Source organism: Panthera uncia, chromosome B4 (genome assembly GCF_023721935.1).
Source record: "Panthera uncia isolate 11264 chromosome B4, Puncia_PCG_1.0, whole genome shotgun sequence".
In the NCBI taxonomy this organism is placed as follows: Eukaryota; Metazoa; Chordata; class Mammalia; order Carnivora; family Felidae; genus Panthera; species Panthera uncia.
In genome coordinates, this window is record NC_064809.1 from 123,516,467 (window position 1) to 123,541,766 (window position 25,300).

At 48.6% G+C, this 25,300-nt stretch overlaps 1 protein-coding gene across 1 annotated transcript in view; it reads left to right on the plus strand.

The window, feature by feature from the left end:
• The first annotated feature begins 4,567 nt into the window (after positions 1 to 4,567).
• Positions 4,568 to 25,300, plus strand: part of ABTB3 (ankyrin repeat and BTB domain containing 3) — a 315,697-nt gene continuing 294,964 nt past the window's right edge. The window contains exon 1 of the mRNA XM_049627508.1: positions 4,568 to 6,279. Within this exon, the coding sequence (XP_049483465.1) occupies positions 5,142 to 6,279 (1,138 nt within the window). The 5' untranslated portion in view covers positions 4,568 to 5,141. The remainder of the gene's footprint in view (positions 6,280 to 25,300) is intronic.

Here is a 25,300-nt window from a genome sequence, read left to right on the forward strand (position 1 = left end):
CATGCAATTCCAAAACCCATTTTCAAAAACTTCTTCACTCCAATACAGCGTGGAAATAAAGACCACCACCATTATTCTTTGCAAGTGTTTAGTGTTCCCATGTATGAATTACTATAATTCATTTCATCAGATCCAATTGAAGGACATTTAGATTGTTTCCCAAAGTCCTATGTGAAAAAAAAAATTACCAAGAGCATCCTGTATACTTCTGAAAAATTCACAAGAATCACTTTGGGTAATATCAGAAGATACGATTTCTGGGAAATCACAAGGAATTCACATTGACATTTTGATATATATTGGCAAACTGCCTTCCCAAAAGATTGCCCCAGTTTATGCCCCACCGTGACACACATTCATCATGACTGAATTGATAAATCTTTTTTAATCTGATAGGCAAAATAATCCCAGTAATTTAATTTTGGGAGGCTTTTTTGTTTATTCTTTAATCTTCAGTATATGTTTACTGTCTATTGGCATTTCTTAGAGGATAACCTATGTAAGACTTCTGGTTTCAAAGAAGAGAGTTGTTTCTGTGCAAAGAGGTCCATCAGAGCATTACTTATACTAGTTAGAAACAACCAAGAGAGGAATCAATACACCAATTAAGATACAAACATGTGTTGGAATATTTTGTAGCCACACAAAAAAGGATGTTTTGGATAAATATCTAATAGCATGTGGAAATGATTATACTATAAAGTTTGAGGAGCTTTTTTAAAGTTTATTTATTTTTGAGAGAGAGAGAGAGAGAGCAAAACAGTGTGCATGACCGGGGTTGAGGCAGAGAGAGAGGACACAGAGAATCCCAAGCAGGCTCTGCACTGCCAGCACAGAGCCCGATGTGGGGCTCGAATTCATGAACCAGGAGATCATGACCTGAGCTGAAATCAAGAGGCAGACGCTCAACTGACTGAGCCACCCAGGTGCTCTAAGGAAATTTTTTCAGGAAAAAAAATCAAAATGCAAAATAATTTACAGAAAATTCCAACTCTATTGAAATACATATGTTTAGAAGAAGAAAGATGGGAAAAAATTAGACTAGAAAGGAAATGCAAGAAGTTGTTAATGTGGATGACCTATGTAAGGTGGAATTTTGGATTATTTAAATTTTCTTCCTTATACATTTTTGCAGACAGTGAATTTTCTAATATATGGAGCTAATATTTAACACTTGGTTGATGCATTCACTATTCTCACTGTCTAGAGGTCATTCACCCACAGATGTTTAACATTATCATTAAGGATTTATTTCAGTGTACAAAACGGACATATGCTTTGATTTATCCATAATACTAAGGAATACGCCCATTAGTGCTGGCACTGTATTAGAGGCCAGATCCTGGCTTTTGAGGAGTGTGCCCCTGGAAGGTGAGAGGAGGCATTGTGAGCAACATCTACAGCATAAGAGAGACGAGCATGTTTGCTGAGATACGGGAAAACCTTCTACAGGAGGCAGTATTTCAGCCCATCCTGGAAGAAGTTGGATTTTATATGTAACAGTTGTCATTCTCCCCTCTGACTCTATAAGACATAGGCGTTTATTGCGGAGGATCAGAAAATGTGGAAGATAACAGACATTTACAGGGTTATTGTCACATGTGGGATACTGTGTTAATTTCTTATATGGAAAAAATCTTACTTAACCCCCAGAAACCCTACAAAGCTGGACGTGATGACTTTGTGTATTTCAAAGGCAAGGAAAGGGAGGACAAAAGAGATTAAATGAGTGAACACTGGGTACGTGGTTGGGAAATTGGCAGAGGCAGCACTGGAACCCAAGTTGGCCTGGTGCTACAGAAGAAAATAAATTAGTGCTAAGCTCATTCTTTCAGCTTCTTTTTCCCCCTATGCATGAAGCTTTCTCTGGTCTTCTTGCGACCTGCACCACTGGGTGGGTCTCACTCAAGCATGATCAGCACATAGGTGCTAACTGAAGGCATATGAGTGGGTGAGATCACCAGGGAAACATGCAGAGGGGAAGTAAAAAGGACCTGAGAACAAATCCCAAGCAATAAAGATGGATCTGCTTTCCCAGGTCTGGACAGGGTGGAGAGCAGGCAGCATGGGGAAATTTTCACAGTGATGGCAATCTTGGAGCTGGATCTCAGAGGATGAGAAGTTTGCTAGCTGGAGAACAGGGAGCCAAGTGTCCTGAGCAAAGGAAGGGAACAGCATCTGCAGAAACATACGGGATGCAAGGGATAACACGGTAATTTGGAAAACCAGCAAGTGATTTTAGTATGGCTGAGCATAGAGATTATGTGTGTGAGTGTGTCTGTATCTTTGCATGTCTCTGTGTATATGTGTGAGTGTATCTGTGTGTCTACGTGAGTGTGAATATATGCTTAGGAAGTTAGCCTGATGATACAGAATCTGGAGAAAAAGGCAGGGGGCAGGGTTCAGCTCATTAAAGACTATGTATCCATGTGTTAGTTGGTTTTCCAGAGAATCAGATATATCTATATCTATCTATCTATATAGATAGATAGATAGATAGATATCTCCTATTGGTGTTCTGCTTCTTTGAAAAAAACAGAGAAAAAAATAGAGAGATTTATTATGGGGAATTGAGTCATGTAAATTATAGAGGCTAAGAAGTCCCACAGCCTGACGTTTGTGAGCTAGAGACCCAGGAAAGCTGGTGGTGTTCAGTCCAAGTTCAAAGACCTGAGAACCAGGGGAGCCAATGGTGTAAATCCCTGTCTGAGGGCTGAAGAATGTACGTCCCAGCTCAATCAAGGAGGTGGGGGGGAAAGTAGTGAATTCCTCTTTCCTCTACCTTTTCTTCTATTTGGATTGGACGATCCTCAACCACATTGGGGAGAGCAATCTACTTTACTGAGTCCACAGATTCAAATTCTGATCTCATCTGGAAAGACCCTCAGAGACGTACCCAGAAACAATGTTTAAACTGGGCACCTGTGGCCTGCTCAAGTTGACAGACACATAAAATCATCATAATCCTTTATAGAAGGTTTGGAATTTTATGGAAAGAGAGTCTGGAAACAGAGTGGAGAGATCCCTGAAGGCCAGCTAATTGGTACAAACTTTATTTATCTGGAAGGCAATGGGGAGCCTTTGAATTTTTTTTTTTTTCAAGAAAGGAATGACAAGGTCAGAAATGGGCTTTTGGAAGATCCTGGACTGGATGGTTTGGAGAAGGAAGAGGCAGGAGAGAAGAACAGGCGGTAGAACATTATAATAGTCAAAGTGAAAAGTGATGAGTATATGTACTCATGTACTACGATGGTAGCTACAGAGGGTAGTGGTTTGTTGGGGGTGAAGGGATGAGTGGATTGGGGATGATCGATAGGAGAGACATCAGACGATCTATGGGGTTATCTGGGAAAGTCCATTTGAATCAACAGTTCGAACGCATGTCCTTCCTTCCTTTATCCACCCATTTACAGCACACATTTACTGAGTGACTATTTTGTGACAGGCCTATGCACAGTGAACCCCTTGGCCAGTGTGCAATCTAGAAACATTATCATATTGTAACCACCTAGTGTTAAAAGGGCCCAGAAATCAACAGCTTCAGAATGGGGGTAGGCAGGTGAAGTCCCCAGGTGGGTACTGGGGGATCTGGACTACCTTTCTGTAGGAGGGGACTTCTAAGCTGAAGGAAGACGGTCCCGAACCTCAGGCAGAGACATTGTGTGGGAGCTGGGAATCCCCTGGTGGGAAGGGTATCAATTCTGCCCTGGTGGGTGGAGACAAATAAACAAGCCCATGACATTTGATACAACTGCAGCTAAGTCATGCATACATGTGATATCTTTCTTTAGTCAAAAAACAAACCTCTCATCCGTGCAAATTTACCCTTTTAAGGCTGAGCTGTCTGGAACTACATGCACCATGATGGCAAAGTGGGACTGGAGCCTTCCCTCCAGCCGACCACCACCCGGGCCTTTGAAGGATGGGCACAGGGTCGTCCTTCTGGCTATTGAAAAGAACCTAGTTCATGTGCCCTGGTGGCAGGTGGCTCAGGTCCTGAGATTCAGCTTTCTAGTGGTATCCATCGCCCTGGCCTCTCAGCTAGCTGGCCCTGTTTCTAACCTTCCCTCCACGTTGAGGCGAACTAGGGCTGAAAGAGGGCCGCATTAATTGGTATGGGGACCCAAAGGTGGGGGAAGGGTAGAGGAAGAAAAAAACAGGCTTTGCGTATGAAAGAAAAAAACAAAGTGAAATCCGAAACTCAGGGGCAGGAAGTGACCCCAGGCAGACACTTTGTGAACCACTGGCGGGTAGCACACCTCGGTGGGTGGGGGTCACCTGCCCAACCTACCACCCTCCCGTCCTGGTACCAAAGCCAGGAGACTGAGGGGCAGGGACAGCAGCAGAGGGACAGTATCCGCGGCTGTTCGTTCCCACAGACCCCCCCGTAATTGCCGTGCCGCTGCCCCCTACTTCCTGCAGCCTTGGTCACCGCCGGGGGCGTGTGTGAGGGGCGGGGCTACGTGGAGCAGAGGAATTAAAAAAAAAAAAAAAAGGCGAGATAATTAGCATCCTCTAATCCCATTGGCTCTCCGTCGGCCCTGCTTTACATACGCCCGCCCTGCTGGCTGCCAGGGTGTTGCGGGGTTCGGCAGGGTTTGCAGCCGCCGCGGTAACCGCTGCGCTTCAGTGCAGGGCGGGCTGGCGCTCTAGCGAACCTCGGGCCGGGAGCCCGAAGCCGGGAGCCAGGAACCGGGAGCCTGGACACCGGAGCCAGCTGCCGGCAGAGCTGCTGCTGCGGCGGCATCTGAGTCCATTTCCGTCCTACGAACACTGAGGCCGGCGTCCGGCGGCTTCTGCGCTCAGCAGGGCCCAGGGAGGAGCGGGTCAGACACTTTTTATTTTATTTTGGAAGAAAGGGGCGAGTCCCGGCGTGAGCTTTCCTCCCGGCCTCGCTCGCTCCCCAGTGCGCCCCAGCTCCCGCCCGGGCTCTGGAAGATGACTTCGGGGTCTGCCCGGTGTCTACCAGCGGCGGCGGCGGCGGCGGCGGCTCGGGGAAGCAGCCGAAAGTAGTAACACTTGGTAGTAGCGGCTGGTGGAAAAGTGAACCGAAGCAGCGCGGACTCGGCTCTCCCCGCGCGCCGGCTCCCGCTGCTCTCGCTGCTCCTTCCCTGGCGGCCGCAGCATGAAGTGGCGCAGCGATGGCCAGGAGAGGTAAGAAGCCTGTGGTGCGGACCCTGGAGGATCTGACGCTGGACTCGGGTTATGGTGGCGCGGCGGACTCGGTGCGCTCCTCCAACTTGTCCCTGTGCTGTTCCGACTCGCACCCGGCGTCTCCGTATGGCGGGAGCTGCTGGCCGCCTCTAGCTGACTCCATGCACAGCCGGCACAACAGCTTTGACACCGTCAACACTGCCCTGGTGGAAGACTCCGAGGGGCTGGACTGCGCCGGCCAGCACTGTTCGCGGCTGCTGCCGGACCTCGACGAGGTCCCCTGGACCCTCCAGGAGCTGGAGGCGCTGCTGCTGCGCTCGCGGGATCCCCGGGCAGGCCCGGCGGCCCCCGGCGGCCTGCCCAAAGACGCGCTGGCCAAGCTGTCGACGCTGGTGAGCCGGGCGCTGGTACGCATCGCCAAAGAGGCGCAGCGCCTGAGCCTGCGCTTCGCTAAGTGCACCAAGTACGAGATCCAGAGCGCCATGGAGATCGTGCTGTCCTGGGGCCTGGCGGCGCACTGCACGGCGGCCGCGCTGGCCGCGCTGTCCCTCTACAACATGAGCAGTGCCGGCGGCGATCGCCTGGGCCGCGGCAAGTCTGCGCGATGCGGCCTCACCTTCTCTGTGGGCCGCGTGTACCGCTGGATGGTGGACAGCCGCGTGGCGCTGCGCATCCACGAACACGCCGCCATCTACCTGACAGCCTGCATGGAGAGCCTCTTCCGGGACATCTACTTGAGGGTCGTGGCCTCCGGACTGCCCCGGAGCTGCAGCGGCCCTGGCCCGGGCTCCAGCTCCGGCCCAGGCCCGAGCTCGGGCCCCGGCACGGCCCCCGCGGCGGATAAGGAGCGGGAGGCGCCGGGAGGGGGAGCGGCGAGCGGCGGCGCCTGCAGCGCAGCCAGCAGCGCCAGCGGGGGCAGCAGCTGTTGCGCCCCGCCGGCCGCCGCTGCTGCCGCCGCAGCCCCACCGGCAGCAGCCGCCAACCACCACCATCACCACCACCACGCACTCCACGAGGCGCCCAGGTTCACCGTGGAAACGCTGGAGCACACAGTCAACAACGACTCCGAGATCTGGGGGCTCCTGCAGCCCTACCAGCACCTCATCTGCGGGAAGAATGCCAGCGGTAAGTGGCCGCGCGGGTGCCGCCTCCTCCCACCCAACCCCTCCAACTCCGGTTGCAAGTTTGCCTCGCACCCTCCCCCCCGCGTCGTTCTGGCCACCCACTGCTGTCCCAGGCCTCTGAGAGGACCGCAGAGCTGGAGGCGGCCCGAAACTCGTCTGTTCACCCCCGCGCTCGGAATCCGCGTACTTTACGCGCGCGGCTCCTAGGGTTCCGAAGTCCCGGAGAGCACAGTTCTGCCCCTACTGCAGGGCGGGGCGGCGGCTGCCGCCTGCTGACTGTGGGAAGAACCCATCATCATGTGGGGGCACAGGTTTGATCATTTGCCCCTAGTACGTATTTCTGCCATAGCCCTGTGCTTTGTTTTGTTTTGTTTTTGACCTTGAAGATGCCAAATTCTCGGGCGCAGGACTTTGGCTGCTTGGAATTACGGAAGAGGTGCATTCCTCCTACTGCCGCCCAGTTCTCATACTTCCCTGCGCCCTCCGGGACCCTATCTGGGCGCGGGTGTAGGAGAGGCCCCGCGGCCGTCAAGGCAGAACAGTGGAGAGATCGCTTGGCCTAGAAACAGTGGGGGAGAGGTGTGTGTGGTGAGAGGGTCGAGCGGGAAGACTTCTAGGTCCCAAGTTTTCCCGGGGCAGTTTTTGGAGGCTAGAGCGCACAGCTGGTGGGTGCTGCTCGACGGACACCCCCTTCCTCAATATCCGACCTTCCAGCTCCTGCCTCTCTCCGTTCCCTGTGGCGGGGAGCTGCAGCTGTCACCACTTGCCTTAAGGAGCGCCACTCGAGACCCGGGCAGGATGGGAGTGGGGCGGGGTTCTGCAGGGGGCTGTCAGTTTAGGGCGTCGTTTCCAGCAGGTTCGGTCATCCCCTCCCACAACCCCCGTTTTGGAGGCGGGAGCTGGGTGGGTTTGAACCTGCAGTTCTGGCGGTGGAGGGGGTGGGGCTGGGGGCTCTTGTTTTCGAGAGCTCGAGCTGGCGGTCCTGCCTGTCTGCGAAAGCCAGAGCTAGACACTTCAAAGCTTCAGTTTTCCACAGGAAATGGTAGAAGCGTAACTGGAGACTCTAAAAGCGAAATAAAACTTTGCTACATATTCGGTGGTTTGGCCGGAGATTGCGTGGTTGGAGCTGAAATGCAGTCTTTCTGGGTAGATTTCATTCATGTTGCTGCCTGTCGGTTTCCCGGGGGCTGAAGGAAAGATGCGGCGGGCGCGGCCCGGCCTCTGGGGGTGCCAAGTGTGTGCTTGTGAGTGTGTGCGTGTGTATGTTAAATGTGTCTGTGAGTGTGCGCAGGAGAGGGCAGGCGCGCGGGGCTCCAGCAAAAGCCCTTTGGAAACTGGCCCTCCAGCTCTCGGTCCTTTCACCTGGTTTTGATCATCGTTGGGGGAGGAGAGGGAAGGAGCAAAGTGGGCGTGGGGGTGGGGGAGGGGCGCGATCGCGACTTCCGCGTTGATCTGGAGACTCTCGAGGATCTCCTGGCCAGAGCCCTTCCCACTCTGCTGCCAGTCGAGGGCGCAGAGGCTCCCCCTTACCTCCCCCCCAAACACACATGAAATCCTGACCGAGGCGGAAACCTGCAGGAGAAGGTTATTATTGATTGGTCTTTGCATAAGCTTCTTCAGAAGGGGGAGGATTCGCTTGAAAACCCCGGGACCTGTGGACTGGACTGCTCTGTGTATGGAACTCTACCCCCCCCCCCCCAAAAAAAAAAAAACACAGAAGGGCTTAATTTTCCTCCCACCAGGTGCGCCCACCTCCCCTGATCGTACCTCTCCCATTACAATCATCCTTAATTCTTACTGGCCCACCAAACCTTTAGCCCCCTGCTGGGACTGGACCTTCCTTTTAGTAATCTCTCACAGTGTTTCCTTCCGAGTAAGGAGCATTCCCCTTAGGGGGCGCCAGTCTTGGGATCTGGGAATCTGGGCAACCTGCTCCACCCCGCGTCTTTGCCATTCTCTTGAAGTTAAGACTTTAGCTGACTCTCCTTCTTGGGCCTCAAGTTTCTTCATCTGTAAAATAAGGGCGTCCTGTAGCTCTGTCTGTATTAGTAACCTCTAAATTTTTTTCAAATTGGTTTTACTTTTATGATCTTTAACATCTTTTAAAGACAGTGTTTGTGTTTATCCTTTTCAGAGTGAGTATAATTTAAGGAAGGAGAAGACCACAGAGTTGGTTTTGGGCAGGGTGAGTGTGTGGTGATTGGGGTTTGCAGCCATCCTGGCGTTTACCACACCACAGAGTTTAACTCCTGGGTGTCAGGGCCCCTTCAGCCATTTCTTAGTATGAGATATACTGTAATTTCACTGTGATCTATCTCTTTTCTTTGAGCTTGTTCAAAATGGCAGGTCATTTATGCAGAAGAGAAAGGAATGAGCAATTAATTTCTTAGGTATCTGAAACATACATTAAACATCAAACCTATTAAACTGTTTTGCATGGCAGTCTTTCTGCTCTGCCGGCCTTATTAAGGAGCCCAGTCCTCACATGATCGATTTTTCCCCCCTTTAACTCCGCAGCATCACTTATTTCATTTGTGAATTCATTTATTCGTCAATATTTATTGAGCTGTTAGTAAATTTAAGGACTGCGCAAATATGCAGTACACAGGTAATAACGGCCAACATATATCCAGCGCTATTCAGATGACCCATTTGATCTTCACCATTCCCTTGAAAAGCTACTGCTGTTATCCCCATTATACAGAGGAGGAACTGAGGCACAAGGAACCTAACTGTTTTGCTCTTAGGCCATCCAACCCAGTTGAACAGAGACCCTTTACAGCTTGACAGTCTTTCTGTCCCAACACATTATTCTTGTTGTTTCTTTCAAACTGAACTGGGCCGTACTAGATTATTACATTTTTATAATCTCTACCAAAGTCTAAGGGAGCACCTGGTACACAGCTGGAGCTTATTAGATGTCTGTTAACACCTAGCATATAGCAGATGCTGAGTACTATTTGTTGAATGAATGTAAGAGGCCCATTAGCAGATGCTGAGTACTATTTGTTGAATGAATGTAAGAGGCCCATTAAATCTTTGGGATTTAAAATTTACCCATCAGCATCTATAATCAACTCTCTAAAGGCCTCTGAAGTCAGACTTCCTGGATTTGAATTTCAAGGCTGTCCTGTTCTAGCCGTGTGTTCTTAGGCATGTTAACTAACCTCTCTGAGCCCCATTTTCTTCAGCTGTAAAATAGAGGTAATTATTAGGATTAAATGAGATTACGTGTATAAAGGCATTACACTCTGGTGCCTGACACATGGTAGGGGCCAAAATGGTCATGGTAGTTGTGATAATCCAGGCACAGTGGTATCACACATCTTTATCTCATCCAAATGAACTCCTCTCTGGTGTGGACAGAGCCAGCAAGGTACAGGATTTTACTTGGATCCCCCTTCCCAAAATTCCCAAAGTCAAATAATTCATTGCACCCATCTCACGGATTGGCTCCATGGGCTCAGCCCCCACTGCCAAGGTCACAAAAAGATTGTTTTGGTCAAAAGAAAGTAGCTTATTTTATTTGCTGTATTTTTTATTTTTTTAATGTTTGTTTATTATTTTGAGAGAGAGAGAGAGAGCGTGAGCAGGGGAGGGGCAGAGAGAGAGGAAGACACAGAATCCGAAGCAGGCGCCAGGCTCTGAGCTGTCAGCACAGAGCCCGATGCGAGGCTCGAACCCACAAATGGTGAGATTATGACCTGAGCCAAAGTCTGCTGCTTAACCAACTGAACCACCTAGGCACCCCTTATTTTTAAATAAGCTGTATTATTTTTTAAAAGGCATGCTTAGTGAAGTGCTAGGGAACTTTCCAGGTAATAGAGTTCAGAGGTATATGCATTTGTTGAAATGGCATTGCATTGTAAACTTAAGAATGTGTGTTTCACTATATTTTAAAATGTACTTTAGTAAAAACAAACAAACAAACAACAAAGACATTAAGAAAAAAAAGATAGACGTCCTTGACTGAAATTTTGTTGTAATGCAGAGAGTTTGAAGGGAAGACTGGAAGAGGCAGTGTGGTGTGATGAAAGGGATAAAGACTTTATACTGGGAAAGACTTAGCCTTGTATATCAGCTCTGCTGCTTTCCAGCAAATGACTTAATTTTGCTGAATTTGGTTTTCTCATCTGCACAGTGAGGATTACCAAAACAAACAAAAGAGGCATTAAAAAAAAGGGAAGAAAATCCAAATCTACCACATACAGTGATTAAAGGATTAAATCAGATCAAGTATGTGAAAACACCTGTCACATAGTAGGCACTTAGCAATAATGGCTTCCTTAAAACACTGATTATTCAGGCTGCTGATTTTGAATAGTCTCTTTCATTCAAGAATCCCAAATCACTTTATAAACATTAATTAACATGGGCCCCACCCCCGGCAACACTGGCTTGGTGGGTAGGATGGTTTTCAGGTCTTTTTCTTCGCCGTTGCCCCCTTAGATTCTGTTGTGCACTAAATGGCTTACTCAGCAGTTTTCCTGTCCCCTATCTGGTCATGCTGTTCCATGGTGCAGTGTTGCTGTGCTGGACAAAAATGTCACAGAAGAAACCTAGCTTCTTCCAGAGAATAGCAAAACTATCTCAAGAGTCAGCCACGGCAGCGTCTGTGCTCACAGAGCACGTTTTTAATTAACTAGCTGAATGTAAATGAAAACTTGGAATTTGGGTCAGTGGAGGGTTATTTGGTTTCCTATGCAGACTTGCCAGTTCAGTGCTGGGGCATTTGCAAGTAGGGTGTTTCATGGAACAGAAAATAAAAATAACAGCAAAATAAAATGAGGAGGGATCAACCCGGAGACCTGGTGTTAGGAGCCGCATGCTGATGGCTTTTGAATAGGAGGAAGGCCTCCAATTCTGGGTCTATCATGATTAGTGACCTTGAGCCAGGCACCAAAATCACCTCTAAAATTGCTCTGATTATCGTCTACCGAGAGGTCCGACTTCGAAGTCAGGCACACCCATAACTTGCAAGCTTTCCTATCAGTAAAATGGGTATTCTAATAATAGCTACAGTTATGTAGTGCTTATTACATGCCAGGCATGGTTTCTCTTTATTATAATCATTATAATCACATTCGCTGTTATAAAAGACAACCCCCAAATCTCAGGAATTTAACATAATAGAAGGTTGTTTCTTACTTGCCAAAGTCTGATTGGGAGAGGAGTGATGGGGGAGGAGAAGGAGGGTCAGTTAGGTACCAAGATTGATGTGTTTGGCTTTCTTTACCTTTTAGTATGTGGCCTTCAGGGCCATACTTGGACATTCATCTAGCCAATAGGTAGAGAAAGGAGAGAGTAGAGATCTTACGAAAGGTGTTACGGGCTAAGCCTGAAAGGGATCTCCATCGTTTGTGCTTATATATCCTTGGCCAGATGTGCCAGGGTTTCTCCAGCCACCAAATATCTGTGTGTATCCTTCTTCTCTCACTTAAAACATTTTCCCCTTCCCAAGGGAGGACACTAATATTCTGTGCAGTCATTGCTTGCAGAGGAAAGTTGAGGATCTTTGGGTGAAGCTGAGTTCTAGCCATTGGATTGTGTATGGCTTCTCATGGTCCAGGGAGCCATGAGCCAACAGAGACATGTTATCTGCCCCTCTGCATCTATATTCCCACATTGGAAAGGGCAGGGTAGCCGCAGTAAAACTCCCATTAAGAAAAAGCAGTAGTGGAAGACACACACAGGTCACTGGGTTAGTTCTTCTGAAACCTTGGCAAGTAGGCACTGTGTAGTTGTGCCCTGGAAACGGGTGATGTTCCTTGCTTAAGCCCTGAGTCTGCTTCTGGGAGAAATTTCCTGGTTTCTTGTTCTCCATGCTCCTGGCTCTGCCTTGTGGTGGGAGGATTGTCTGTCCATTTTTTTTTTCTTGGCCCTTCCTGAAGCAGGTCCTGAGGGGTATGACCAACCTGAAGCTCTAAATCTTTTGTAACCTAGTTCCTTCCTGCCCTTGAACTTCTAGGGGCCCAAGGATTGTTTTAATGCTGTAACGGTAAAAGATTTTTAAAATGCATGCTTAGAGATGTTGCCAATGCAGTTCTCTTAACAACTTAGTAGGATTTTCATCAGTGACATCGAATGTGACGATAGCCACACCCATAGTCATTTCCTAGAGCTAATTATCAAACTGGATTATTTCTTCACTTTCTTACCTGGATACCTTTCTTTATCTCCCCTTAATGACAGCTACCTTGCAGCCATCAGGCTTATGCGGAAGCTTATACCCTTAATCTGATCATTTGTTTCACTTAAAAGTCTTCTCAGTCTTTACTTTTATTGTTTGGGGTCTAGAAATCATTGTCTTTTTCAGCTCCTCTTTCTTATTAATGCCTTGCTAAACTCAGCCAGGAGCAATAAAGCAAACTATTACCATTTTTTTTTCCCCTAAACATCTTTCTCTAGAGCCTATAGGCTCAGTTGGCCCAGTTTCTGCCTCTGAGTCGTCCTAGGTGACAGTTAACATTTTACCACTGTCCAACATGAGGCTGTCCAGTTTCCCAGGTTCTACTATCTGACTTCTAAGCCAGGACCACATATTTAAGCACCCCACTTCTGGTACCAATTTCTTTAGTAGTCAGGGTGATGGTAGCTGTTAGACCAGATCAACCATAACATCTTAGTGGCTAAACACAAGAAAAGTGGTCGTCTCATTCATGTTGAGTCTAGTTGATGCCAGGGCAGGGAAGTGCTTTGTTCCACAGAAGTTGACGGAGGTTCTGCCTTCTGGAACATTTGACTCCCCAGAACTTCCATGCTCGGGGACAACAGGAGTGTGGAAGAGTGTAGGAGGTTTTTATAGGACAGTCTGGATGTGAGTATATCAACTCCTTCCACATTCCAGTGACCAGAGCTCAGTCACATGGCCTCACCTAGAAACGAGGGGGCTGGGAGTTATGGTCTCTGGCAGGGTAGCCATTCCCAACTACAATTCTAGATTAGAAAGTTGAAGAACAAAAAGTTTCAAGAATCTGTCTGAGGTGACACAGCTCACAAATGGCTGGGTCAGATCTGAACCCAGGCAGTCTGGCTCTGGACTGCCCCTTAGGATATTTGTGAAGATTAAAATAATATAAAAGAAATGACACAGTGTATACAAAGTATCTTTCCCAGTGTCTCACGGTAAGTAAATACTTTATACCTATCATGCTTTACGTTTATTATTATTGTTACTGTCATCCTAATCCGGAAGTGGGGTGTGGTGTGGATTCATGGTGAATCAGTATGAACCTTTTAGGCATGGGAAGAATATGAATCCAAAACGAGTGGGTGCCCTCGGAAAGGTGTATTACGTACCTCTCTCTTCCCCTCCAGCACCCCTTGCAGAGGGGCTAACACTTGCTGGGCCAGGTAGTGTACTAGCAGGGCGTTCCAGAATACTTCCCGCAGTCTTCACCCCATTCTTGTGAAGTGCGTGTTTCCTCTTCCCGTTTTACTGGGGAGGAAACCCAGGCTCAGACAGGTTCAGTGGCTGGCTGAGTTGCCACAGGTACTGAGGGGTAGAGTTGGGGTTTGGGCTTCAGAACCTGTGCTCTCTGAAGGGCTACAAGCACCGTGGTGAAGATGAGCCTCTGAGGGGATCCCAGAACAGCCCAAGGGGTGTGTGGAGTGGAAGGCACAGCTTGCCTTGGTGCTGGTGGTCCTGGTTGAGGATTGCCCTTCATGTAATATGTGATCCCAGCTCTTTTCTCAGCTCGTGCTGGTTTTCCCCATCCTGGCTGCCCCGTGAGGTTGCTGTGTAGCCTCTTCAGCCGAGGCCTCGGGGCGGTGGGTGGCTTTGTGGTCTCCAGGGGACAGCTCTGTCCATACCCTGCCTAGCTGGGTCAGTAGACTCAGTGCCAGAAGGAGGGCGGGCCTTCTCACTAGAACTGAGTGCAGAAATCTGTGGCATGATGGAGAATTTGTTCTGGCCCCCCTGAGAATCCCAGGGCTGGAGTTTTCTCAGACTTTAGAGTTAGTGGACCAAGGTGTAAACTCTGGTGACCTCAGGAAAGCCAGGTAACCTTTCTGAGCCTGGGTTTCCTCATCTGTGAAATGACAGATAATGGTAGTACGTCCTTACGGTGTCATCGGGAGGATGAGTTAGTTCATGTAGAAGTCCCTAGAATAGGTAGTATTGGACGTATCACAAACACTTAATGTCTGGTAGCAATTATTATTATTATCAAATGTTTAAGAGGTGCCAGCTTCCTTGCTTAAAGTTCTGCTTCTTGAACCCTGCTTCATGTATTGAGGAAAAACCTTCAAACACTCTACCAGTAACCAGGCTTCCGGGGTTTGACCACTTAACTGGTTGTATGATATCAGACAAGTTACCTAACCTCCCTGTGACTCATTCTTCCCCTTTGTTAAGTGAGAATAATAATAAAAGCGAATTCTTAGGGAAGTGTCTGACATGTAGAAATTGCTTGATAAATGTTGCTGTTGTTTTATTATGTTCATTATGATTTTTTCTGTAGGCACTATGTTAGATGTTAAGTAACATGGTCCCTGACCTCATGGAGTTTGCAGGCCTGTAGTGAATTATTTTCATCATGAATAATCATGTAGGTATACAACTGTGATGGTTGCTACAAAGGAGAGATACCTGGGGTAGTCAGGAGTAAGGGAAGGCTTCGATGAGGATGTGAGGCTTGAGTGAAGTCGAAGAATGACCCATTTGGTTGAAAAGGTAGAAGATACTCCATGATGCAAGCAGAATGTGCGAAGGGCCTGTGGCAGAAGGGAGCATGGTAAGAAGGAGAGCAGCCAGGATGGCTGGAATGGGAGAACAAAGTGAGGAGAGCTGGGTGGAGGTTGGACCAAGCCATCTTCCAGATTAAAGAGTCTTCTTTTCCCAAGGACACCGGAAAACCTTTGAAAGGTTTTAAGGAGGGCAGCGCTATGATCAGACTTGTGGTCTAAGAAGCTCATGTAGGCTGCAGTACTGAGAACAGATAGGAAGGAAGGGAAAGGTGAATGTGGGAAGGCCAGTTAGATATTGTTACCAGCCCCATCCTACCCAAGAAGAATCTGAGGCTGTGAGACATTTTGTAACTTGCCCAGAGTCTCTGAGGCAGTGAATGCAGAGTGGGGATTTGAGCTCAAGTCTGAGGGACTCCAGATTCTCCCTTTCTCCCACCCATGTGGTAGCATTCCTGGGGAGCATTCCATTCAACCCTCACAATTTTACAGGTAGGGAAACTGAGGCTCAGAGTGAGACTCCCCTTGCCCAACGTCACAAGGTCTTACAGCAGAGCTGGAACCAGTACCCGGGCTTCTGGATTCTTAGCCCGTCTCCTATTCTCTGTGATGCATTGCTTCCTCCAGACCAGCTCGCTCCTTGGGGGCAGAGAGGGCTGAGAAGCTGCGTTGTTGACAGCAGTTTTGGAGATTAATTTACAGCCAGGCTATACCATCTCCAGCTTTTACTCTGCGTATCACAGTAAAAGAAATGCTAGTCCAGGAGCATGGGGGAGGTTCCCATTCACTTGCGACTGAGCCCACGAAAGCAGTTACTTACTGTGAAGATCAGGCATGCTCCATGCGGAACCATATTAGCCGCTCCCCAGTGGGTTAACATCCAAAAGCAAATCAGAGAGGCAGTTTGATACCTTAAAAAACAATGCTTGTGTCAGAGGTTGAGGCTGCTTGGATTAACTGGGTTCTCTTGGGTGGCGTGTGTCATTGTTTCTTCCTAATCCCAGCCCATAGCACCACCCAGAAGTCAGGATGTGCATGCAGAGGCAGACACAAATTACCAATCAATCTCTCTCTCTCTCTCTCTCTCTCTCCCTCCCTCCCTCCCTCCCTCAATGGCCTCAGAGAATTTCAAGTACTGGGGAACAGATACAGCGTTTCCTTTCCTCGGCCTCCCCTCTGGCCTCTTTTCTTGGCCTCCTGCCCCTCTTACCCCTTGCAGCCTTACCTTTGCTGACTCTGAGGGCTAGGGCCTGGGCTCACCCTTGTGAGCAACAATGGACATGGTCCTGCCCTGAGAAGCTTGCAGACCTGAAGTAGGTTTAGTTTATCCACAGATAATCACCCAAATGTAAAACTGTGCCCGTGACCGTAGCTCCTCGGCAGAGGTTCACAGGGTCGTAGGACAGAGTCTCCTCAGACTGTGGGGTGAAGTCTGGGGAGGCCCAGCTGGCCATCCTGTGTGCCTCCAGGGGTGACTGGGGATACCAGACCTCCGGGGATCCTGGGTGGGATTGGGGGTTAAGATTCGTGGTTACCTTCCCACCCTGGAGCCATGTCATCGGGGCCGGGAACGGAGCTGGGAATCTCCTCTCTCAATTCTGAATTCTGTGTGTGCCCCACTCTCTTTAGAAACCTACCCCGCCCCTCCACCCACTCTCTCCATTCTGCAGCTGCCATTTTCAAGGCCAGATGCTGAGTCTCCAGATGCTTGTTCTTCCCATTCCTGGGGCGGACTGGTGTGGGTGGGAGGCTAAGCGAGTGGCCAGGTGTGGGGCGCCCCCTCTTTCTCTTCCCCTCTCCATCTCCCGGGCTCCTTCCCTCCTGGTCCTGCTGCTGCCACTGACCCTCTTGCTGTTCCAGGTTTTCCTTTCCCTTAGCATGAGAGCTGTGGAGGAAAGAGCGACAGACCAGGAGCAAGCTGGCGATTTTGCAGCCTCTGGTGGTCTCAGCATGTGGAACCCCTTGGGGCAGCTGGGAGCCTGCAGAGTGGGGGCTGGTGGTCGAAAGGGAGGGGGTGCAGGAAGGTGCCTGAACCCTCTAGCAAGTAGGAGGGCTTCTTCGGCTCAGGCCTAACCGGGTTTACATATGCTGTGTGGCCTGGGACAGGCCCCTGACCTCTCTGAAACTGTTTCTTCTTATAAGAATGGGAAATAATGATAATACTAGGTTCTGGTATTCATGCTGCCATAAGTGTCAAACAAGGCAACACTTTGGAAAACAGTAAAGCCTGGAATTTACTAATGGGAAAAGGTAACATTTACGGAGTGTTCATCACTGTATTAGGGCTTTCCTGAGAAACAGAACCAATAGGATATATAGAGATTATATATGAGGTGATTTGTTATGGGAATCAGCTCACATGGTTGTGGAAGCCAGAAAGTCCCACAATTTGCCAGTGCTAGATGGAGAACCAGAAAAGCAGGTGGTATAATTCAGTCTAAATCCTGAAGCCTGGGAACCAGGGGCCACTGGCGTAAGCCCTGGAGTCCGAAGGCCTGAGAACTAGGATTTGCTGCCCTTTAGCTTCCCAGTGGCCTGTGTGAAAAGAGCCATCGTGAGCAGATAACACAATTCACAGTATGATGGATGAGACAGAAATAAACTAGCTGCTGTAACTTTTCCTGCAATTTAGGCCTGAACGAAATTTATCAGCAGGAGGCTAGAAGCAGTTATTAAGTGGCACTTAGCAACCTCACATTTCAGCCCATAGTTGTTAAGAAAGAACAAAGAGAGCCTCCTCTTGATTGCAAAGGGTCTCTCTCCCCTGTCTGTTCCGCCCCCCCCCCCCATACCTTACCGAACATCCAGTTGTGGTCTGTGAGTAAACAGAAGGCCAGGGATGGGGCAGCATATCAGTGCCCCTCCTGTGTTCTGGAGGAGGGTCTTAGGGTCAGAAGTTGGCCTGGAAGCTTCTATCTGTGTCACATGGTCCCTAGAGACAAGATATGCATTCATTTGAGTAAAAGTATATAAATGCTCCTCTGGGGAAAAATTAGCACCCTGTGCACTGTACCTGTAGATGTGGTCTTCAGCAAGCCTGGGTGCGAATTTGCAGAGGGCGGAGAGTGCTGGATGGGGTCTGGGCTTTGGAGAGATCAGCACCAGTGTGGTCAAATACCATCCTCTTAAGGGTTTAAAAACAGAAGAGGGGATGAAGCCCACTGTAGAACAAGCTGTGTGGTCTCAGGCAAGTGATTTAACCTCTCTGGACTTTTTTCCTTTTAATTTTTTTTAATGTTTATTTATTTTTGAGACAGAGGGAGACACAGCATGAACAGGGGAGGGTCAGAGAGAGAAGGAGACAAAGAATCCAAAGCAGGCTCCAGGCTCTGAGCTGTTAGCATGGAGCCTGATGCGGGGCTCGAACTCACAGACTGTGAGATCATGACCTGAGCCGAGTTGGAGGCTCAACCGACTGAGCCACCCAGGTGCCCCTGGGCTTTTTTTTTTTTAAATTATTTATTTTGAGAGAGAGCAAGCTGGGGTAGGGCAGAGAGAGAGAGAAGGAGAGAGAGAGAGAATCCCAAGCGGGCTCTGTATTTATTGTCAGTGTGGAGCCCAACACAGGGCTCGAACCCAAGAACCATGAGATCATGACCTGGGCTTGAAACCAAGGGTCAGATGGACGTTTAACCTACTGAGCCACCCAGGAGCCCCTGGACTTGTCTTCTTGTCTAAAAAATCCCAAGAGTTTCAAGGCTCAAAGGATCATCAGTTATGATAGCGATCTGTAAACTACAAAATAATCATTTGTCCATTCATTCATTCATTCGACAGATATTTGTTGAGGGCCTGCTGGGTAGGAGGCATGGTTCTGAGCACTTAGCATATATCAGTTCACAGACAGACAAAGACCTTCATAGAGCATGAATTCTGGTTGGGGGAGACCTTAAACAATCGTAAGTAAGCAAATATAGGATGTCAGAAACTGATAACCGCCATAGAAAAGGTAAATCAGAGTGAGGGGGATTGGGAGGGCTGGGATGGTGAGTTGTAATTATAAATAGTGTGGTTAGGGTGGTCCCACTGAGAAGGTGACATTGGTGCAGACAGGTGAAGGAGGTGAGAACTTTGTGTGAGTATCAGGGCGCCTGGGTGGCCTAATTGGTTAAGCATCTGACTTCATCAGGTCATGATCTCACGGTTCATAAGTCTGAGCCCCACATCTGGCTCTCCTCTCAGCACAGAGCCAGCTTCAGATCCTCTGTCTCCCTCTTTTTCTGCCCCTCCCCAGCTTGTGTGCACTCTCTCTCTTTGTTAAAAATAAAATACAAAAAAATTTAAAAAATTAAAAAATGGTAATGCAAATACTAAAAAAACAACAAAACAAAACAAAACAAAACAAAACTGTGTGAGTACCTGAGGAAGGAGTGCTGTTGGCAGGGGAACAGCCAGTACAAAGGCCCTGAGGCAAGAGTAGCAAAGAAGCCCTTGTGGCAGAGAAGTGTAGGTGAGCCAAGAGGAATAAGAAGTGAAAGCAGAAAATTATAGAAAGCCAGGTTGGGCAGGTCCTCATAGGCTATTGTAGGCTTTGGCTTTTACTTTTAGTGAACAGGAAGCCATTACAGGATTTTCAGTAAGGATTTGTAGGTCTGACTTATGATTTAAAAGGATCACTTCGGTTGCTGGTTGAAAAACAGGCTGTAGAAGAGGAAGAGTGAAATGAAGACCACCGGATAGAGGTTCTTAAAACAACCCAGGCAGGAGATGGTGGTGCACTAGACCAGGGTGTTAGTAGTGGAGGTGGGCTAAGAAGTGGTTGGATTGGGGTCATAATGAAAAGGAAGAGTCACCAAGACGTTGTTGACACATTGCAGGGGAGGGGGGGGTGGAGGGTGCGGTCAGGAAAGGAGAGGAGTCAAGGATGCCTGCAGGGTTTTTGGTCTGAACAACTGGAAGGATGGAATTGCATAAACTGAGCTGGGGAAGCCTGGGGAATGAACAGGTTTGCAGATGGCAGAGAGATTGGGAGTCCAGTTTGGAACATGCGAAGCTTAAGGAGGCTTTGAGATCCTTAGGTAGAAATGTCAGCTAGGTGGTTGGATAATCATGGCTGCATTCAGGAAAGACTTGGGTTTGCAGGTATAAACTTAGGAGTCAGAAGCATATAGATGGTTTCTAAAGCCATGAGACATGACAAAGTCCCCTAGGGAATGAGTGTAGAAGAGATAGGTGGGCCAAGGGCTGGGCCTTTCCGTGGGCCAGGCCGAGGAGGAGCCAGCAAAGGACACTGAGAAGCAGGAGCCAGTAAAAAGAACAGAAATGTCCTCATGGTCAATGGAAGAAAGCATCTAGGAGGAGGAAGGGTTCATCTGTGCCTTGTGGCCTGTGAGGTAGTCACCACCATCATATCCTGAGCTGTGGGGGTATTTTCGCCTGCCGTCCCAGGGACCACTTTGGGCCTGAAGAAAACAAGCAGGATCAAGGTGCCTGATGGGGACCACACTAACCATAATGAACCAGGAAGATGTTTGGTATGTTTTCTCAAAGGGATGGAGGCAAAATGGTCTCAGTGTGTCATCTATAAACTGAGGGGATTAGACCGAATCACTGACTTCAGACTGGACTCTCATGGTCTGAAAGTTCTCTAAAGGACATTCAAGTGGGGAGGCTTCCCGTCCCACCCTGCACACTCACTTCACCAGAGCTGCTACCCTTCCATCTGTTTTAGTATATTTGACTTTTGCATAAGATGCATTTGAGAAAGGGATTCTGTTTGTTGCCAAATAAAGTCTGCAAAGCACTGGTCTGGAAGATTAGCAAGTCCTTCCTGCTCTGACATCCTAGGAGGCTCAGCTACTCAGGGAGCAGGGATGCCACCATGTGCCTGTTTCTGTGCTTTGTTTGGCTTTGGCTGTGGAGATCAGGAGGGTGTGTCCCCCCCGGGGCTGGGAGAAGCACTGAGCCAAGTGGAATAGGGAAGGGAGAGTTAGGTAGGTGCTATGCCTGGAACCTTGTAGAGCTCCAGGATCCCAAAGGGAAGGAAGAAAGAAGAAGAACCATTATTGGCAACAAACAGAACTGGTAGGATGCAGGGTCCAATTAGATGCTTCCAAGTCTAAGATGTCTCCTCTCTCCCCCTCCTCCTTATTGTTTGCAATTCTGCTTTTCTCCTGATGCAAAGCTCTTCTTTTTGTCCCCCCTTCACTGTTGCATCCTCACCTCCTGGGTGCCATTTTTGATACAAGGGAGCAAAGGTGGAACTCATCAAAGTCATCTCTGAACCAAAAATAACCCTGTCCAGCCAGACACGTCCCGACCTTCCAGGTCAAAGTGCTTGCTTTCATTTGTCAGTGCTGCTACATTCACCTATGGCTCTCAAAGGTCTGAGGTTTAAAGCTGGCTTGCCTCTGTATTAAAGAAATATGTATATTTTTTTCCTAATAAGTTCTGGGAGTAAATCAGTTTTACATCAACCAAAGGATCAGTCCTGAATTCCTAAACCCCAGTGTAGAAGATGGGGGCTTTGGGATGTTATGGCTTTAAGTTGTTTGCTCATTAAAATGTCTAATCTGGCTGATGTTCTGGGGAGGAGTCTGTATGGTGTATCTTGCTATGTAGCCAAACGTCTGAGATCAGACAGCCTGGGTTCACAACGTGGCATCATCCCTTATTGGCTGGTGGCCTTGGGTGAGTTCTTCTCTCCCGGCCTTAGGTCCCCCCCCCCCCCCCCCCCCCCCCCCCCCCCCCCCCGCGCATAGGAATGTTTTGGGGCTGGGACGAAATGCCGTGATACTTATGAGCACTTAGTGTGGGGCAGTGAGCGCTTGACACATGACAGCTATTATTGCTGAAATTCTCAGTCCCTAGTCCCCTGAAACCTCTACTGTACCACCCATCAGGTTATACTGTGAACAGTCCACTTACCTGTCCATCTTTATAGGCCAGGCGATTTCCTGTTCATCTCTGGGTCTCTAGTGGGCACATAGTTGGCACTTACACAGATTTGTTCAATGAATGAATGAGGCCATGGAACACAAGCTCCATGCGAGCAGGGTATTTGTATATTTCACTCCCTACCATCACCCCGAGACTTAGAACAGTGTCCACACATAATGGGCACTGAGTAAATATTTTGTAGTCTGTGAAATGAGCCATGGATCAATGAAACTTCACTAACAGGCAAACCAAGAGCCTGGAGCTAACCACTGGCCAACGGGCTGGGAGTCTTCCCCTGTATTTCTAAATTCCCAGCCCTGAAAAGCTCTCCTTTTCAAAGCTTGCCTCTCTCTTTGAAGAAGAGAAAAAGAATGGTTCCTCATTATTCCTTTATACCCACTTTCCTCCTGTGAGACCGCACCTTGCTCTCATTCAAAGCTGAAAGCTGTATCTGCATATAGACTCTCGGATCTTCGAACTGGAAGAAGCCACACAAGGCTCCTGGTATAGCCCTGCTGCCTTCAGATGGGTGTCAGGTGGAGTTTGCAAACCAGACATCTGAGAGCCAGGGGGATTAATAGATGTGCATGGGGCCGCACCACTGTTGGCAGATGAGCGGGTCAGAGAAAGTGGAAGGTCCTCACTTCAAGGCTGGACCTGGGCCTTAGCTCCCTGAATCCCAGCTTGGCGTCCATGCTGCCATGCTGCCCCAGGGAAAAAGAAACAAGGCTTTGTTTCCTTTACTCAACTGTGTTTCAACGCTTTGTCCTGTTGATTGAGGTCCGCCATGGTCGGAATCAGTGTAGAGCAGTCTCCAGACATTCTCTCAGCTCAGTCCCTCCAGCCCCACCGATGAGGTCGGTATCTTTAGTTTGCCCCGCACAGCCTGGGGAACTGAGTCAGAGAGGCTGAAGAGACCCACTGAGGGCCGTGCTGTCCGGGTGCAGGAGCTGGGAGTCCCGCCCTGGCCACCTGGCGGGCCATTGGCAGGCTGTCCTGTGACCCATGCTGGCCGTCGGCAACAGGGGTGCAGTGTGACCCGTGAGAACTCCTTAAATGTTCTAGTAACACTAAGACTGTGTCTAGACCATGATAAGACAGCTGGTCAGTTCCACAGCGGAAAAAAAAAAAAAAAGAATCAGCGATTAGACGAATAATCAATTTAATCAGATTGGCAATGTGGAATTGTAAAGAGAAAGCAACCGTGTATCTATTCCCACCCCCAGTACCCCCCACCATGACTCAGTGTTTGTGGTTTTGTTGGTCTCTCTCCATCTCTCTTTGTCCTTCATTTGAGAAGTAGTTCAGCGTCTACGAAACACTAGGCACTGGTATAGGAGGAAAAGCACATGTCGCTACCAGCATATAGTCCAGTTTTGTGATTACAAAGACCAGGACCACTTTTTTCCCTGGAACAGTGTGACACTTATTGATTCAAATACTTAAGCCGAGCCAGTTTAACCTGATGCTCCTATTGACTAACTCAGGTCTGTGTCGTCTTCCCCCTTCCTCAGGGAGCAAACTCATCTGCCAATTGAGTAGCATTGAAGCAAGGGGCCCCTGGAAGAGAGGAGGAAATGTTTGCTGTTTTCAGGTTGCACTAACTGTAATTGTGAACCCCACAGTGCTTGTTATTATTAATTCTTTAGGCCTCCACAGTTTACAAAATTCCATCAGTTATTTCTATCAGTATTCCTAACAGCCCTGCGTATTAGCATGGGTGGTAGGCATTAGTGGCCTCATTCTGAGGGTGCCAGAGGTGACCTGTCTTGCTCAAGGTCGCTAAGTAAGTGGCAGCATGGGGCAGCTGTTTGAATCCTAGTCCGGTGCTCTTTCTGTGTGTCCCAAGTCGGCCCTTTGTGCATTGTGGGTGCTCAAGAGTTTTTAAAAAAAAATTTTTTTTAATGTTTATTTATTTTTGAGACAGAGAGAGACAGAGCATGAACGGGGGAGGGGCAGAGAGAGGGGGAGACACAGAATCTGAAGCAGGCTCCAGGCTCTGAGCTGTCAGCACAGAGCCTGACGCGGGGCTCGAACCCACGGACCGCAAGATCATGACCTGAGCCGAAGTCGGACGCTCAACCGACTGAGCCACCCAGGCGCCCCTGTGGGTGCTCAAGAGTTTTGAGAAACTGGATTGAATATCCCAAGGCAGGGAGGAAGAGTACACAGGGGTCCTATCTGAAGACTAACCGGGATCTGGAGGTTACCCCAGCTTTTGGCCCTCCTAACCTTTGGAGGTATGGGGTTACTGTGCCCCTCCCCTGCAGCCTGTCAGGTCAAGGTTCAATGGAGCCTTGAATCTGACCTTGGCCCCTACCTTTACATCTTCAGCCATTGCAAGAGGCTTCTCATGGGCTTCAGATGCTGCTGCTTGAAGGTCACAAAGTCCGTGGGGTGTCCACACAGAAAGGAGGAGGGTTCCTGCTGTGCACTGCAGGACACAGCCCCTTAGCCAGCTTCCCACGGGCCCAGAAAGAATGGGCTATGAGAGCCTCTCCACTTGTGGACTTTCTAGAGGAATCTATGGCCCAGCCTGAACAAGCTCTTTCTGAAAGAAAGCACAAGTTCAGAGGCTCACGAAGGCTGGTGTGCCTTAGGTCAGCTGTATAATCCATCCTGTTCTTGTATACAAGAAGTTGCTCCCTGTTGCACTGGGCACTTGAAAAGAGGGGGCGTGCCCAAGTGGGAGACACGCTCCCGGACAGGTTTCTTGCCTTGGTTTTCAGTTTGCCAAAAGTTTTCCATTGCAAAGGCTTGTCACAACTAGAAATCCTTACGTATTCTGTGCACAGGGTCTCTGTTATGGATCTTAATCATTCATCATGTTTTCCTTAAAGTAAAATGAGTTTTCTGTGAAAGGAGAAGTAGGAGGTTATTGATAGTACATCATATATCAAGGAAAGCTTCAGTTTGTTTCCATTTGGAAGAAGTGAGGGCAAGTGTTTATTAACTTCAGCAGTACCAGGAAAACAGGCAGCCATTGTGTGTGTGTGTGTGTGTGTGTGTGTGCGCGTGTGTGTGTGCACGCACATGTGTGTGTGCATGTGTGTGTGTATGCGGGCCTACATTAGTCCAGCAGACTTGTCAGAAATCGGGCATTTGCCAAGGCTTCTGATCTTAGTTGAGTTTTGATAGCTAAAATTGGCAGACTGTCACGTAGGTAGTTTTAACATCTTCCTTATTCCAGCCTCCCTGCCTTTGGAGGCACCGTCCCACATCACGCCCAGACATACCCCATCAAATTTATATTATGGCTGGAAAAAAAATTGTAATGATTTTGCTTTTGGAATTGTTTTGCCACACGTACATCTCATTTTTCGGTGGGCTCTGATTTCTCTGCTGTCATCATGTATCCTCAGGAATTCTTGCAAAATGAGAAAAGTCTAACTAGCCCTTCCTGTCCCCCCCCCACCCCCCCCACCCCCGCGAATGTAATGAAATTGTAATGAATGTTG